The sequence below is a fragment of the Triticum dicoccoides genome, chromosome 3A (genome assembly GCF_002162155.2).
Source record: "Triticum dicoccoides isolate Atlit2015 ecotype Zavitan chromosome 3A, WEW_v2.0, whole genome shotgun sequence".
In the NCBI taxonomy this organism is placed as follows: domain Eukaryota; kingdom Viridiplantae; phylum Streptophyta; class Magnoliopsida; order Poales; family Poaceae; genus Triticum; species Triticum dicoccoides.
In genome coordinates, this window is record NC_041384.1 from 638,960,630 (window position 1) to 638,976,573 (window position 15,944).

General features: G+C 42.6%; 2 protein-coding genes across 3 annotated transcripts; both read left to right on the top strand.

Moving 5' to 3' along the window:
• Positions 1-658: 658 nt before the first annotated feature.
• On the top strand, positions 659-5,504 carry LOC119269811 (UDP-N-acetylglucosamine--peptide N-acetylglucosaminyltransferase 110 kDa subunit-like). Of its 2 annotated transcripts, none has more exons than XM_037551735.1 (12): positions 659-934; positions 1,365-1,438; positions 1,510-1,574; positions 1,779-1,871; positions 1,949-2,050; positions 2,145-2,309; positions 2,411-2,499; positions 2,569-2,690; positions 2,850-3,034; positions 3,785-4,069; positions 4,196-4,343; positions 4,785-5,504. In XM_037551735.1, the coding sequence occupies exons 1-12, from the start codon at positions 753-755 to the stop codon at positions 5,123-5,125; spliced, it is 1,851 nt and encodes a 616-aa protein (XP_037407632.1). In that variant the 5' UTR covers positions 659-752; the 3' UTR covers positions 5,126-5,504. The 2 variants fall into 2 exon arrangements, with proteins under 2 accessions (XP_037407632.1, XP_037407633.1); XM_037551736.1 differs by having other exon boundaries at positions 2,853-3,034.
• Positions 5,505-7,099: 1,595 nt separating this feature from the next.
• LOC119269812 (vacuolar protein sorting-associated protein 53 A-like) lies at positions 7,100-15,597 on the top strand. The gene is made up of 24 exons (XM_037551737.1): positions 7,100-7,428; positions 7,606-7,700; positions 7,937-7,993; positions 8,205-8,355; positions 8,473-8,543; positions 8,704-8,828; positions 9,381-9,541; positions 9,648-9,789; positions 10,010-10,073; positions 10,441-10,629; positions 10,718-10,759; positions 10,867-10,971; positions 11,061-11,120; positions 11,352-11,429; positions 11,952-12,059; positions 12,148-12,213; positions 12,991-13,068; positions 13,162-13,295; positions 13,864-13,957; positions 14,062-14,139; positions 14,215-14,277; positions 14,627-14,695; positions 14,805-14,900; positions 15,009-15,597. Exons 1-24 carry the CDS (start codon positions 7,380-7,382, stop codon positions 15,348-15,350), a joined length of 2,517 nt encoding a protein of 838 aa, XP_037407634.1. The 5' UTR covers positions 7,100-7,379; the 3' UTR covers positions 15,351-15,597.
• The last annotated feature ends 347 nt before the right edge of the window (positions 15,598-15,944 follow it).

The window sequence follows — 15,944 nt, forward strand, 5'->3', positions numbered from 1 at the left end:
AATACAGTAGAAAAATGAAAGTGTTTTGCTCACTCCAAACAAGTTATTTCGTGTTTTGCCTCCCCCAGATTTTTGTGTAGTTCTGCCACTAATGGACGAAGGATGCGTTGCATTTGCGACCATCAACGACATCAGCATCATTGGCAATGTCCATCAACGGCGGTTCGAGAACCTGTAGACGTTGGTTGAGGCCACGTCAGTTTCTAGGCAGACGCTTGTTGATCGATTTCGCACAGACATGGGTATGTGAACGTTGTACTAAATAAGTAAGCCTTGTGCATTAGGATGTGTGTGTTTGAGTGAGTTCATGTTAAACCCGAGTAGTGTCTGCTTCATGTTGAGTTGAGTCGGTGATTTTTTTTTAGAAACACCAATTATAATGTAGGCGCACACACACTACAGTATGCCTGTGGAACGTCGAGCTGAGTCAGTTTTTTTTAGAACCGGAAAAGGCAGTGGTCTTTTTTAGGCAAGGAAAAGGGAATAGTTTTTTCTTTGAGAAATGGTTGCTGCCATGCATTCGACCTTGTTCATGCCTCAACGAGTAGCTGGGCCTGCCTCAGTGCGGCCCATCACAGCTACACGCCGTAGCAGTCTCACTCGGCCCACTGTACGCAGTCCACGGCGACGTACCACCGCAGACCCGGCCTCACTCCCATCGACCCACAGGGAGGACATCTCGTCGCTACTGTACGCGGCAGCGCATCCGCAGGCCGGAGCTCGCCCCCTCGCCGGAGACACGGGCGGAGACGATGCTGGAGGCCCAGCCTCCGCCGCCCTCGAGGGCGATGATGCTCGCCGACCTCAACGTCGACCCGCCGGAGAGCGACGGCGAGGATCACCCACCAACCCCCAAACCCAACCCCGCCATCGCCGCCGCGGCCGTAGAAGCCGCCGCCGCTGCTCCGGTGGTCCCCGTCGACTCCTCCACTAGGTACGAGCATAGAGTTCGAATTCGATCTGACTGTGCTGGACTGCTGCTACTCGTGGGTTCATCCCCCCTGCAAATAGTTTCGAATTGGGCGTTCTTCCTCGCGCACTCACGGTCGTCACTCGTAGGTCATAACCCTAGGATGTGCTCTCTCTTTCTTTTTTTGCGTGGGAGGGTGATCCTGCCATAACATTGAACTTCTCTGGCGAATTGTGTTGAGTTCAGCACGATCCCTTTACATGGACTGCTAGGTTTACTGCACATGCTCATCCAACGAAGTTCGAAGCTTGCTTAGCAGTCTTTTAGAATTAGCAGTTTAGCACACATCTCTTCAGCACTTGATGACCTTTATTATCACTTGCCTGGTAATTTCCTGGTTCTCTGTTGAGTGCTTAGGCCATATGCATTGATAATTTGTATATTTTACTTGCAGGAGTTGCAACGAGGAGGGTAGTTTGGCAAAAAACACGACCGTGGTGAAGGAGCCTGATACTGTTGAATGCGAAGGTAAGGCATGCTAAGCAGTGGAAGGAAAGTTTTCTGTAGTGAATTGATTACTTAGGGTTCTTTGTGAACAGATGTCGAGCAACATTGTCCAGGGGCTTCCGTTTCACGCGAGGAGAAAGTTAGCAACCTGAAAGCTGTGAGTATCAGAGATGCCACCGGAGAATGAGCATCATAGTTATTTTTTATATCTCTAATACAAAAAAGGTTAAACTGCATTTAGACTCCATTTAATATTGTATCGACCACGGGGTTGTCATCCCATCGCTTTGAGTGCAAGTTGGTGATTTGAAGGGGAATTCCCAGTATGATTATGGTTACAAACTTAATGTTCGTTTTGCAGGCTCTAGTAAATGTTGCCCGGAAGATGCCTAAGAATGCTCATGCCCATTTTATGTTGGGTTTGATGTACCAAAGGCTTGGTCAGCCACAGAAGGTAAATGTTCCTTCACCTCGGAAAGTTAAACTCTGTAACATATGCATAGAGCTTAATCGACTCCTGAAATCTGCCAGGCAATAATAGCATATGATAAGTCGTCTGAAATATTGCTACAAGATGAACAAGAAGTGCGGAGGCCTGATTTACTCTCATCAGTGAGGATTCACCATGCTCAGGTTCATCAGCCTACCTTCTGTTTATGTTTTTCTTGCTACTCTTCTGGCTGTGTATTCCCCCAACTGCCACTTGATGCAGCTATTTCTCATGCAGTGTATTTTGCAAGCAAGCATGGGTGATAGTTTTGACGAAGAGCTTGACACTAGTGAATTGAGTGAAATCCTTGTTAAGCTGAAGAGTTCAGTTGAATTGGACCCCAGGCAGGCCGCTGTTTGGAACATTCTCGGTTTAGTTCTTCTTCGGGGTGGTCAACTTCAGGTACCAATATGCTGATTGTGGTGCGATTCTTTCGATTTGTCACATGTCAGTGCCTAAAAGGAAATTTCTTGGAATACTACCTGATTGTTCACCCTGTCCAGAGTGCTATCTCAGTTTTTTCTACTCTCACGACTGTTGCTCCAGATTACCTGGACTCGCTTGCCAATCTTGGTGTTGCATATATTCAAAGGTGTGAACTTGAAATTACCATTCCCATTTTCCTTTGTTTCACACTGTTAATATATTTATCAATTTTCAGTGGGGATCTAGAATTGTCCACAAAATGCTTTCAAGAGCTCGTTCTGAAAGATCAAAGTCACCCAGCTGCTCTGGTGAACTACGGTGCTCTCCTTCTATGTAAATATGGGTCTTTGGCCGCAGGTACACGAGCAACGTCTTTGCCATAGTCTTCTCTTTTTAGTCTTTTCATATCTTATCTTAAAGCTGTGTGGTCGCCATTTAGAACCAAGCTTATCTATATCATGGTATTTTGATGAGTGGATATTACTTTTAGTTGCTGCCTAATACATTGTCACATAGCAGGGGCAAGTGGTACTGTCAGTGCAGGGTCTTATCTGCATCAGAAAGAAGCCTTAGTTGCTGCAAAAGAGTGCTTACTTGCAGCTGTGAGGTCTGATCCTAAAGCTGCATCGATATGGGTCAATCTTGCAAATGCATATTACATGGCTGGTGAACATAGAAATTCAAAGAGGTGTTTGGAGCAGGTAACAACTGTTGTTATTTAGTGTTGCTGAAATGAGTTGTCATATACACTTGTTTATTGATACTGTATATCTTATAAGCACACTAGGTACCAGATTTTAGTAATTTTTTAATGACAATTCATTCTTTGATGTGTCTTGTCTCTTTTCCGTGTGCAAATTTCTGTATGTGTTTTTTTGGAGGTGGGGGGGGAGGTGCATGAAGTCCATTGCTAAGAACACTACTGTGGTTCATCCAAATAAACTGTGGCCTGTTTGCCAGCTGGTTACCACGTGTGTTGTGACATGATGTCCTGCGCTTGTTATATTGGAGTTATTAGCTACTCCCTCCGTCTCATAATATAAGACGTTTTTGCAAGCTAACATAGCTTGCAAAAACGTCTTATATTATGGGACGGAGGTAGTAGTTCTTGGCGCTTGCCCTGCCAGTACCTCAAACTGGACTAGTCACGGAGCTTCCAACTGGTTTAAACTGTGGATCCTGGCTGTTATCACTGAGTTTGTGGTATAGTAACTTCAGTGAAATTTACAATATTCAAGTTGAGAAATGCTTGTCCACCAGCCAATCTCCCTCCAGCTCCACCATTGCCTAACACTGTAGCGTACTCAATACCATGAAGTACTTCCTTTTTGTTATGGTACTACTTACTAGATGGTCCCAGTGTTACAACATTTCATTGTGACGAAGTTGCTGATGGTTTGGTAAATGGGCAAAGTAGATATCACATTCTTTTTTTTTTCTATTATTTGCAGGCAGCAAAATTTGAACCGAATCATATGCCTGCCCGGTATGCTATTGCAGTTCACCGTATCAGAGATGCTGTAAGATTGCAATGTTCTGATGATCAGCTTATCTGGGCTGCAAATGAGATGGCAACGGTTCTAAAAGAAGGAGCCACTTCAGTAGTTGATCTCCCAGTTGCATGGGCGGGGTTGGCAATGGCTCACAGGGCACAGCATGAAATTGCAGCTGCTTATGATGGTGAACAGACAATTCTAAATGAGGCAGAAGAGCGAGCTCTTTATACACTAAAGCAGGTGACGTTTGCAAACTATCACCACCACGAAACCATTCACTTCATCCTGAACTGACAAAGTGCAAAATATGGGTACTGGAAAACAGCAGCAAAAATTGATAATATTATATTGACATCTTATTTGCAGGCAATCCAAGAGGACCCAGATGATGCTGTTCAATGGCATCAGCTTGGCTTATACAATATGTGCACAACTCAGTTTAGTCGATCTGTAAATTTTCTCAAGGCTGCAATAGCTCGTTCCCCAGAATGCTGCTATGCTTGGTCTAATCTCGGTAAGTTTGAAGCTCAGTTTAGTCATATACTCCCTCCGTTCGGAATTACTTGTCTCGGAAATGGATGTATCTAGAACTAAAATACGTCTAGATACATCCATTTCTGCGGCAAGTAATTTCGAACGGAGGGAGTATATATCTTGAGTAAGCAAGCCAGCAGAATGTTATTTTTTTATGTTTGTCAATGTCATGTGTCATATGCTTAAATAAACGGTCTGACATTTTCTTGTTAGTATACTTGGTTAAAGTTCCATCAATCTTCAAATTTTATCAAGTTATCTGATTATTCTAGCAATGCTCTCTAAGTCATACCTTTGGAAAAGGAACTTCACCGCCATAGTTGATTTACCAGAACTCCCAATCATTATCTGTGATTCCCTAAACATTATTTCTGAATTAACTGCATGACTAATGTGTATGCACCGATGGCTGTTTACACAGGTATTGCGTTGCAGTTATCGAATGATCCGTCCTCTGAAACTGTGTATAAACGGGCACTAGTGCTATCGTCAAGCCAGCAGTCGTACGCAATCCTCTCGAACATTGGGATCCTTTATCGGCAGCACAGGCTGTATGAACTTGCAAGAAAGATGTTATCCAGGTCTTTGGAAATTTGTCCCGGATACGCCCCAGCCAACAACAACCTGGGGCTTGTGTTTGTCGCGGAGGGCCGTTGGGAGGATGCTGTAAGCTGTTTCGAGAAGGCTGTCAAGTCTGACGACTTGCTTGATGCTGCCAAATCGAACTTGGCAAAAGCCCTTGCGTTGGCTAAGAAACAGTAGAGCAAGAGATGATGAACGGTGATGACCTTTCATCCATTGCGCTGGAGCTTCGAACAGGAAGGACCTGTCCATGCAAACCTCGTATCTGGAATGTCAACTTTCAAGGGGCCAACTCAGAAGCTATGCTTGGTGACTCTAAGGCTGCTCCCATCCGTGTGCAGCGGATCAGCCCCCAGGCTCCGCAGTTGCGCTGGTAGGTTTTCTGTGGCCGGTCACTCAGAAAGGGCAGAGTTTGAAGAAATTCTGGAGTAGGATTTGACTGTAAGTTTGTAACAGGCATGCGACACGAACATGAACCGACTGTACCTGTACCCTGTACATAACACCTCAAAGTTTTAGCTACAAACACAACTCACTTTCACTGTAAGATCAGTTGTCACAACGCCGTCTCTTTTTTTTTTTTTTTTGGCGACACCATCTCCGGTTTGAAGTTGTGTTAACACCAGTATCAGTATTCAGTAGTACTCCCTCCGTCCGGAAAAGCTTGTCCCTCAAATGGATATATCTAGCATCAAGTTAGTGCTAGATACATCCATTTGAGAGACAAGCTTGGGACAAGTTTTTCCGGACGGAGGGAGTATCACCTGAGAGTTTGTATGAGTTCCTGGTTCCCCACTACTTCCTCTATTCACAAATATAAGATGTTCTAATTCTTTTCTGAATAGGATGTATATAGACATGTTTTAGTGTGTGTGTTCACTCATTTCAGTCCGTATGCAGTCTTTGAAATATCTAAAACATCGTATATTTGTGAACAGGGGGAGTACTATGGAAGCAACTTATTTCCCCACAACATATGGTGCCTTTGTTCCACCAAATTTCCTCTGTTGCTCTTTTAATTTGACACCAAGTCCAGTTCCCTGTCCTTTTCAGTTATTGCCGTCTGAGTTTTATACTGAACTGAAATGGTGTGTTGTTTAACTGGTATTGGTTTCACACTATTTTAGCCATGTTTCACTGATTTTACTTTAGTTAATCTTTGTTCCAATCTGGCATAGCAACTTGCATGCATACACAGCGATCACCATATATCACAAAAATCATGACATATCATAGATCCATGAGTTAAATTACGATCAGATGGCACATCGATCCATCTGTGAAACTAAAAAAAAATTGCACAAAAAAACCTGCATCAACTACGCAACAATAAAAAATGAAATATTCAACTACACAGTAAACAATTTCTCCTCTGCATCAACTACACACATCAACAAGAAAAGCAATTATATGAGCATACAGATGAACAAGAGCAATGAACAGTACCAAAAGAACTACACAATCGACACAACGAAAACTTGTATCGACTATGCCACCAAGATTTGGACGACCATACAACAATTACATGAGCAAAGCCAAGTCCACCAAATACCCGCTTTGCAGTCCACGCAAAATTCAAAAAATTAGACCAAGTCACTGTTAGGGCCTAGTCACTATTGTGGGAAAGCGACGAGCGCAACGAGCGGATTTGTTACCATCTATATGATCTTAGTTGCGGTAGCATTGATCAACAACGCATTCATGCGAGGGCTTGATGATGTTGTGGTAATCGGCTTTCCCCCTTACTTTGTGAATGCGTTAGAAGCTACGTGCTCGGCTCTTCCTCCACCAAACCCTAACCTCGTTGGAACTCGCCAACCTTGAAATTTGAACTTTAAGTGTAGGTTTTAGAAGCTTATGTACTCCCTTCGTCCCAAAATTCTTGTCTTAGATTCGTCTAGATACGGATGTATCTAATACTAAAACGTGACTTGATATATTTGTATTTAGACAAATCTAAGACAAGAATTTTGAGACGGAGGGAGTATATTTGAATATTCGTACCATTATTAGCTCACTAATTCTGCATGCCCCCCTCACTAGCAAGAAAGTCACTACGTGCATTTCATTTTACTCGACCAACAAGTTAAAAAAAAATAGCCTGACTACCAGTGATGAAGTTCGGGTTCAGAGCAGGAAAGCGGGTATACCGGGGCTCCACCTGCCAGCAACCGACTCGTCACGACTCGGCGCCCACCGCCGCCGAGCACAAATCGGTCGAGCGGGCGACGCCGACGCCGACGCGGACGACCCCGCCGACGAGTCCCCGCCTTCCATTTCCTCCCCCGCGCACGCGGGAGGGAGCCGCTCCCCAACCGCCCGGGTCCCATCGGATCGGCCCCCTTCCAGTCGCGCTCCCCTGCTCCCAGATCCTTCTAGAACCCTCCAGATCCTCGGGGAGCCAGCGCTCGGGGCGGCGAGATCTCTGCCCGGCATGGACAAGTCCAGCGCCCTCGAGTACATCAACCAGATGTTCCCCACCGGTACGCCCGCCGCTCGAATTCGATTCCCGTTTCCTCGGCTAGGCTGCTCGCTCGCGATGCTGCTGCTGCGGCGGCGGCAATGCGCTCGTTTCGAGCTTCGCTGTCCCGAGATTTAGCATTGGTTGCTCGAGGATTATAGGGTTTACAGCTTGCGTTTGTTCTTCTGCGGCTTGGCAGAGGCGTCGCTGTCGGGGGTCGAGCCGCTGATGCAGAAGATTCAGAGCGAGATTCGCCGGGTGGACGCCAGCATCCTCGCCGCCGTCCGGCAGCAGGTTCGGGCTCGTTATCTCGTGATCCATTTGTAGCAGTGTTGTGGTTCGCAATATCCACGCTCTTTGCATTTAGAACTGATGTGTTATGTACTTTGGTACGAGGAAGTAGTGTGGTATTATGATGATGCAATTGCAGTGAATTTACTTTGAATATGCTCCAGAATTGTTTGGTATTTGCTTATTGTTGCTTATGGTTATACTATATCTGATAACGGGAAGATATTGCTACTCCACAGAGTAACTCGGGAACCAAGGCCAAGGAAGAACTTGCTGCAGCCACAAATGCTGTTCAGGTTATACTTCCCCCTTTCTGTATGATTTGCATTTTGCCCACAATGAACTTACTCGATAATCGATTGAGTGGCAAGTCTTACTAAGCTGTAGTTGGATTAGCTCTGGAAAGGGTAGGATGTCTATTTAGGGGAAAAGGGTAGGATGTTAATCAGGTACTGGAGTGAATACTTTATGGAATGATTGGAGTTTAACTTTGCTCTGTACTAACAGGAACTAATGTATAAGATACGTGAAATAAAAACGAAGGCTGAACAAAGTGAAACAATGGTTCAAGAAATCTGCCGGGACATAAAGAAGTTGGATTGCGCCAAGAGGCATATAACAACTACAATAACGGCTCTTCACCGCCTTACTATGCTTGGTTAGTTTCTTTACTTCCCTTTATTTGGAGTACGCGCTACTGTGCTTAAAAAGAAATGTTCAGCAGAAAAAATACATCTACCTAAGCTAATTCATAATGTGCATATGTCATGTCCAGTTTCTGCTGTCGAGCAACTTCAGGTCATGGCCTCAAAGCGTCAGTACAAAGAAGCAGCTGCACAACTCGAGGTAAGCGTGTAGGACACATTAATCGGCGATACATCTGCAAACTTTCTAGCGTTGATCTCCATGCTACCTCTTACTGTAACCATTTTGAATTGGCATGCTGGTGCTTTTATTTGTGTGCATATGTTATTCAGGAAAGTTCATTACCCTTTTTTTCCTTCAGGCAGTGAACCAGCTGTGCAGTCATTTTGAAGCCTATCGGGATGTGCCAAAAATATCAGAGCTCAGAGAGAAACTCAAGAACATCAAGAAAATCCTCAAATCTCATGTATATTCAGATTTTACAAGGTACACAACAAATGAACTTTATTTTGTCCTTGGTAGCAACACTATCTGGAGTAGTAAACCAGTCAGGTACTGCAAGTAAGATCAATGCAAATGACAGTTAATCCCTGAGTAAGCTAGAAACAGGTGTCCAAACTTGGGAAGTGGCACCTTTTCATTTCCTCGTCATTTTTCAAGTATTATCACTCAATGAGTGAGGTTTTATCAGCGGCTATAGTTCGAATCCAGTGAATAGCAAATAACTTGATTGAAAAAGCCATAAAAATTTATATTCCCTAAATAGGCTACTTTATCAAATACTTTCCCTGCTGGACCGGCAGTTTGGGAATCCTGACTATTTCATGCCTGAGAAATGGGAACACATTGAAGCACTGCCAAAGTTGTACTCCCTCTATCTCAAAATAAGTGTCTTCGATTTAGTACAACTTTAGTACAAAATTGTACTAAATCAAAGACACTTATTTTTAGATGGAGGGAGTATTTATTAACCAACTATTTTGTTTGCTATATAATTCAAACTATGAAACAGATCCACAAATTAGTATAACTTTGCAGCTTAGGGACTGGGAAGGAAACAGAAGATGAGGATCTATTGCAGCAGCTATCTGATGCTTGTTTGGTGGTTGATGCTCTGGAACCGTCCGTGAGGGAAGAACTAGTAAAGAATTTTTGCAGCAAGGAGCTTATCTCGTATAAGCAGATCTTTGACGGAGCAGGTCAAAACCTTGTATATGTTACATACATCAGTTGTCTAGTTCACTTTATTACAAATGTGTGTACATGTTGCTCCATTATTATTCTGATGCTTCTTTGGGGGAACAGAATTGGCCAAGTTAGACAAGACTGAAAGGAGATATGCATGGATTAAGCGTCGATTGCGGTCAAATGAAGATACCTGGAAAATATTTCCACCTTCCTGGCATGTTGATTATCTGTTGTGTATCCAGTTCTGCAAGATTACAAGGTTTGATTTTGCTTCTCCACTTTTGCATTTTATGAACTTCCTACTTTTCTTCGCCAAGCACGGAGTTTTACATAGAACTAAAGCAACCATCACTTAACTTAGTTTACATCCTCTTTTATGCATCATGTCACTAATTATATTTGACCATTCAGATGTCAGATCAATTATTATCTTCTGCTGGACGAATTAGTTTACTGGTAACAAATTGCTTCTTTTCCAGGACCCAACTTGTCGATATCCTGAATAATCTCAAAGAAAAGCCAGATGTTGCAACTTTATTATTGGTAAGTTGCTTGTTATTTCTTGGAAGTATGGGTGACAGATGGGAATTACTATGTGCCCTTTGTCTTACCATTTTGTGCAGACGACTGATACCTATATCATATCAAATCATTTTATCTTTTGGATGATTTTTCTATTGGTTTCATCTTGCTTCTGGTATACTGTTAGATTTCTGTTGGTTTTAATGCGACAAATATCAATGAAGTAACGGAATTATGTACAACATAATGCATTAATGCCGTAGCAGCTTATATCTTGGATTATGAGCTGTGTCATACTACATATGTCGAATGTTTTAACTGAGTGTGCAATCATTCATTTACGATATGGAACTTCTGCGCCAAACACTCTGCGATTCGTGCAATGCAGGCGTTGCAAAGAACCCTTGAATTTGAGGAAGAACTGGCTGAGAAATTCAGTGGAGGAACCACGACTGCTCGGAATAGAGAGCTGGAAAGTGATGATGAAAATGAGGGTACGGAACACAATAAAATTGTTTCAGATATACGGAAGAAATACGAGAAGAAACTGGGAGTGCCCAATGATGAAGCTGAACAAGTATTTGCTGCTTACTTGCTTAGTCTCAACTGTTTTCTTCCTCTGTTGATATTTTCTTTCCAACTCTTCTGCAATTCTTTACTGGCAGGACAAAGAGAAGCAGAAAGATTTGTCAGTTCCTGGTGCTGGGGTTAGTAGTTTATCAACTATGGGCCAGTGCATGTTTATTACTTCTTTGAATTACGAGCTATGTGTCATATACTCATATATATCATATTTTGCTCTATACTCTGGCAGTTCAACTTTCATGGGATTATATCATCTTGTTTTGAGCCATACATGGCTGTGTACATAGAACTAGAGGAGAAATCTTTGGTCGAACAATTAGATAAACTTATCCAGGTACGCTAGACAAGTATAGACATACTTAAAAGTTTGAACTCTTGGTGTTTGAGCCTGCTTAGCTTGATTTCGCCCTTCTATGCTGGCAGGAAGAAAAATGGGAAATTGAGGAAGGGAGTCAAACAAACATTCTATCAAGCAGCATGCAGGTATGGGAAATGATTCTTGCTACTTCGAAATCTTGTTTCTGGCAAATTTACTACATGTGACTGATAGCAAATAGCAATTCAAGATTGGTCAAAACTTTGCCGGTGTGCTATAACTATGTTTGTTTTTCCTGAAGCCGTCCGTAGCAGATCTCATGTGCAAATCTGCATTTGATGGTCCACAACATATTTCAAAACATTATGTTAATCTGCTTTGCAATTTCTCTTATGCAGGTGTTCTTGGTAATTAGAAGAAGCTTAAAGAGGTGCAGTGCATTGACAAAGAACCAAACATTATTCAACTTGTTTCAGGTATACAGTGTTTCCAGATTTTGTTAACAGTTTTCCTTTGTATGGATAATTCCATGTTCTTTCCAAATGTTATGCCTTCATGCATACTGTTTGCGCACCTCTCAGATTTTCTTTAATTTTCCAATTCCATCGACTTTCTCCATATGTGATTATTGAGCATTTTGTTTTGCTATGTATAATGATGCTTGATCCAGGTGTGCTAAAATTTAATATGGACTCGACATTAGGTGATTTGGCATTTCCATCACTGAAAATTGCTGCATATGGAGAACCATATATGTTTCCTTGCAATGTCTAATGTTGATTCTTATCCACTGTTCAATTGTTAAAAAGAGTATAGGACAGGTATCATCCTACAGAACAAGAATGCGCCATGAAATAACCTTGAATAATCAACCATATGGTTCAACTGAACACACGTTTATTAGTTCAGCGACTATGGTTCTGTCTGCCGATTTTATAAGTTATCACATCTGATAAATTTAAACAGATTCATTGATGATGAAATACATTTGTTTTTAGGTATTTCAAAGAATACTTAAGGCCTATGCAGCAAAATTATATGCCAGGTTGCCAAAAGGTGGTACTGGCATTGTTGCAGCTGCTACTGGTACCGACGGGCAGATCAGGGTATGACAATCATCATTGCACCGGTTGCTTTTCGATCACTTGTTTTCCTCATCTGGTAACAGCATTTTATGTTCTGTGGGCACTGCAGACCTCTGACAGGGACGAGAAAATGATATGTTACATTGTAAATACCGCAGAATATTGTCACCAAACGGTAAGTTTTCTTTCTATTAAGCCATAGCTGGTAGGTGTAGAAGAAAACAGAAATAAATTACTGTCCACGACAAGAATTATGGAACTTGCTTGGAGAGACAGAAACAACATGTTCGGACTAAATAAATTCTAGGTTTATGCATTCAAGTAGTAGCGTTCTATTCTCCAGTAAATGTTTACAGTTCTGCTGTTCACCAAAACGTTTCTTCCCCTTCTGGGGAAAGTTAGCTATGTGTCATAAATTATTACCGCACTTCAAAAAAAAAACCACTGCAAACAAGTGTGTAACACATGCTGCCAACATTGGTTACTTTTGGAATCGAACCCCTGCATATTTTCAGTTACCTAGCCCTTCTCCACAGTTCTCCAAGCGTACCATGTTGTGATGCCCATAGCATAACACCTGGCACTTTTCCAGTCCCTCGTCATAAGACCCAGCCACCATGCATTTCACATCAGAAAGCTGGCATTGGAAGTGGGTGGCACCAGAGATGGGCCGCACAGTGCTTCCTGGGTGAAAGTCCCTTCAATAGCTTTACGTTTCTTGATTAAAAAAAGATGGTATACTATTCTGATTGCAATTGAGCAAAAAACGGCATCATACATGCTGGTTTGTCAGCATAGCTGGCCTGTTGTCAGTCTCGGTGCAAAGTTGGTTGGAGGAGAGGGAAGCTTAGTACGGAGCAGCATGTACCTAATCTTTCCTTATGTCTGTGCTTGCATGTGTGTGATGCCTCTGTATGCTCATGTGAATTAACTTTCTCTGTAAATTTGGCAGTCTGGTGAGCTAGCTGAGAATGTTGCTAAGATAATTAGTTCTCAGTTTTCTGACAAGGTGGACGTGTCTGACGTTCAGGTGACTGATCTTTCTGTTTTATTCTTCTTTCTACCTAATTCTAATATCACTATTAGATTTCTAGGAAATATCTTAATACTTCAATGCTTGCAGGATGAATTCTCAGCTGTGATCACAAAAGCATTGATGACACTTGTGCATGGCGTAGAAACCAAATTTGACGCTGAAATGGTTGCAATGACTCGCGTTCCATGGTCGACTCTTGAAAGTGTCGGCGATCAATCCGAGTAGGATTTTGCCAAATCCCCTTTATAGCACACCCCCCACTAATATTTGAAAGTAATATGAAGTTATGCTAAGCCACTCACTGCCCCATGGCCTATATTTCATGGGCTGTGAAAAATGTATCTGTTCCATAAAATTGCAATGATGTCACATATCTCATAGCTGATGTAGTTGGTTTTCTCTGACTGAAAAGAAGAGGATATTTGATATGAACTGCCAATTGGGGTCTGTATTATGGGAAGCGGCATGCCGTTACTTGTAAAGAGATGCATATACACCAACTCTCATGGCAGAAGCATGGATGCAGAATTTGCATGCAATCCCCTAAAATTCGAAGTTATCGCCCCATCGGGTTTTTCTAAATAGTCCAACCAATGGCTCATGCTAAAACTAGCACACTCGAGCACAAATATGTTTGCACTACATATTTATTGTCATAAAAATCAGTTCATTGAAAGTTTGGAACGCTGTATTCTTCAGTTTATTCAACTTTATAAATAACTGCTAAGTGGTTTCACTGAGTTTTTCCCTACTCTATTTGAAGCTAAGTTTTACATTGTTCCATTCCAGGTACGTGAATTGTATCAGCTCTATTTTGTCCAGTACCGTTCCTGCGCTAGGTAGCCTGCTTTCACCTACTTACTTCCAGTATTTCCTCGACAAAGTAAGTTCAGCATTTTCTTTATTATAGATAAAACCTTGTAGGTCCTTATCACTTGTTTTTCTATCAACGTTGTTTATTATACCTTTTTCATTGTTGTGCTGCAGCTGGCTGCCTCGCTTGGTCCTCGGTTTTATCTCAATATATACAAGTGCAAGCACATATCGGAAACTGGTGCACAGCAGGTGCGTATGAATTTAAAAAAGCTATTTAGTACTACTATTTAGCACAGATTTCATCACTTTGCATTGTTTCTTCAGATGCTTTTGGATACTCAAGCGGTTAAGACTGTTCTATTGGACATCCCAGCTCTTGGGAAACAGGTAACCTTGTCTTGCCAGAACAAAATCATCACGCCATACTGCATAGCCTACGTATTTTCAGTTAACAGTGACTGGTTTAGGAAACCAGCCAGGTGGAGTAGTAATTATTTTGTACTAAGTCTTCATTGAATCTTTGAAAGAAATTGGCCATGCAAATAGTAAAATATGTTTAGAATTGTTCAAATTCAAAATGTTACTCAAAGAAGGTTGGCAGCCAATGAGTGCAATAAATTTGCTTTGTTGGCTTCACAAGGCAGCATATTTGCACTTTATACTTGGTTGCAAAAAGACTTTTTTTTTGCGTTATTTTTCGTACCTCACACTTGGTTTTTTGTATTGTGTGTAACAGACTACAGTTGCGGCTAGCTACTCAAAGTTTGTAACCCGGGAAATGAGCAAAGCTGAAGCACTCCTCAAGGTAAATTGGGAAAAATGAATTTAGGTTTCGATGGTCTACACGAGTACTGTGGAAAGGCACTTTGCATTACACCCAGATAGGATCAAGCTAATAACATTACTCAATGCAGGTTATTTTGTCACCAGTTGATTCTGTTGCCAGTACCTACCGTGCTCTCCTTCCAGAAGGCACGCCTCTTGAGTTTCAGCGGATACTTGAGCTTAAGGTTTTTGCTTAAAAATTTGAACTCCTTATACGCCAGGTGCAGCTTTCCATCGGTATGGTTGCCTAACACAGCTTCATTGTTTCTGTTGCTCTTTGCGCGTTGCCACAGGGCTTGAAGAAAGCAGACCAACAAGCTATACTGGAAGACTTCAACAAGCACAGTCCCAGCATCAAGCACCCTACCATTACCCCCACAGCCGCGCCACCAGTTGCCACAGCCACAGCATCAATCCCGATGGCACCAGTCCCGCTCCCAACCCAAGCCGTCGCAGCGTCACCGAGCATGTCCACCGCCTTGACGGGCGCTCTGGCCAACCGGGAGGACGTACTCGCCCGCGCCGCAGCGCTCGGGCGCGGCGCCGCCACGACGGGGTTCAAGAGGTTCCTAGCATTGACAGAGGCGGCCAAAGACCGGAAGGACGGGCCGTTCCGTAAGCTGTTCAACGCGTAAAGTTTTGCCCCTGCTTGTTGATAGTTTACGCCTCTCTTTGCAGTGCACATAGCTATAGGAAATTCTTCCCACACCGTGTGTTGTTCCTTGTGTGTACCCTGACCGTCAGTGTATAATGGTTAGATCTTTTTTGACGCGACGCTCCCCATTTTGCGGAGGAACTGGTAGCTCAGCTGTATTGTGGACATTCTGTTGGAGGAATAAGTTTCCATTATATGTGAAGGCTCAAGATCGCCCATCACTTGAAGTCGCAAGTGCACTATTTGCATGCATAAAATTTGTCCGGAAAAGCGCTTAGGCACGGCATGCTTACATTTGGACTCATTGCCAGCTATTTAGAATTATACTGCGCTACTTTATAATTCTGTTTGGGTGCTTGACAGTGACTCGGTGTGTATTTAGCCCTTGAAATTTCGGTAAGCAAAAGTTAGGAGTGGAACCCTTTTTTAGATCAGCACTCCGTCTGCCCCATAATATAAGAACATTTTTCAAGCTATAAATGTTCTTTTTCTTAGTAACAGCTAAAAATGTTCTAATATTATATTATGAGATGGAGGTAGTAGTTTAACCGAACGTTCCCTGGTTAGTTTCTTT

Coding starts and splice junctions, on each gene's coding strand:
- LOC119269811 (XM_037551735.1), top strand. CDS start 753: ATGCTGGAGGCCCAGCCTCCGCCGCCCTCGAGGGCGATGATGCTCGCC. Junction 1,439..1,509: donor TGATACTGTTGAATGCGAAG/GTAAGGCATGCT, acceptor CTTTGTGAACAG/ATGTCGAGCAACATTGTCCA. Junction 4,344..4,784: donor CTATGCTTGGTCTAATCTCG/GTAAGTTTGAAG, acceptor CTGTTTACACAG/GTATTGCGTTGCAGTTATCG.
- LOC119269812 (XM_037551737.1), top strand. CDS start 7,380: ATGGACAAGTCCAGCGCCCTCGAGTACATCAACCAGATGTTCCCCACC. Junction 7,701..7,936: donor TCGCCGCCGTCCGGCAGCAG/GTTCGGGCTCGT, acceptor GCTACTCCACAG/AGTAACTCGGGAACCAAGGC. Junction 10,760..10,866: donor TGTCAGTTCCTGGTGCTGGG/GTTAGTAGTTTA, acceptor ATACTCTGGCAG/TTCAACTTTCATGGGATTAT.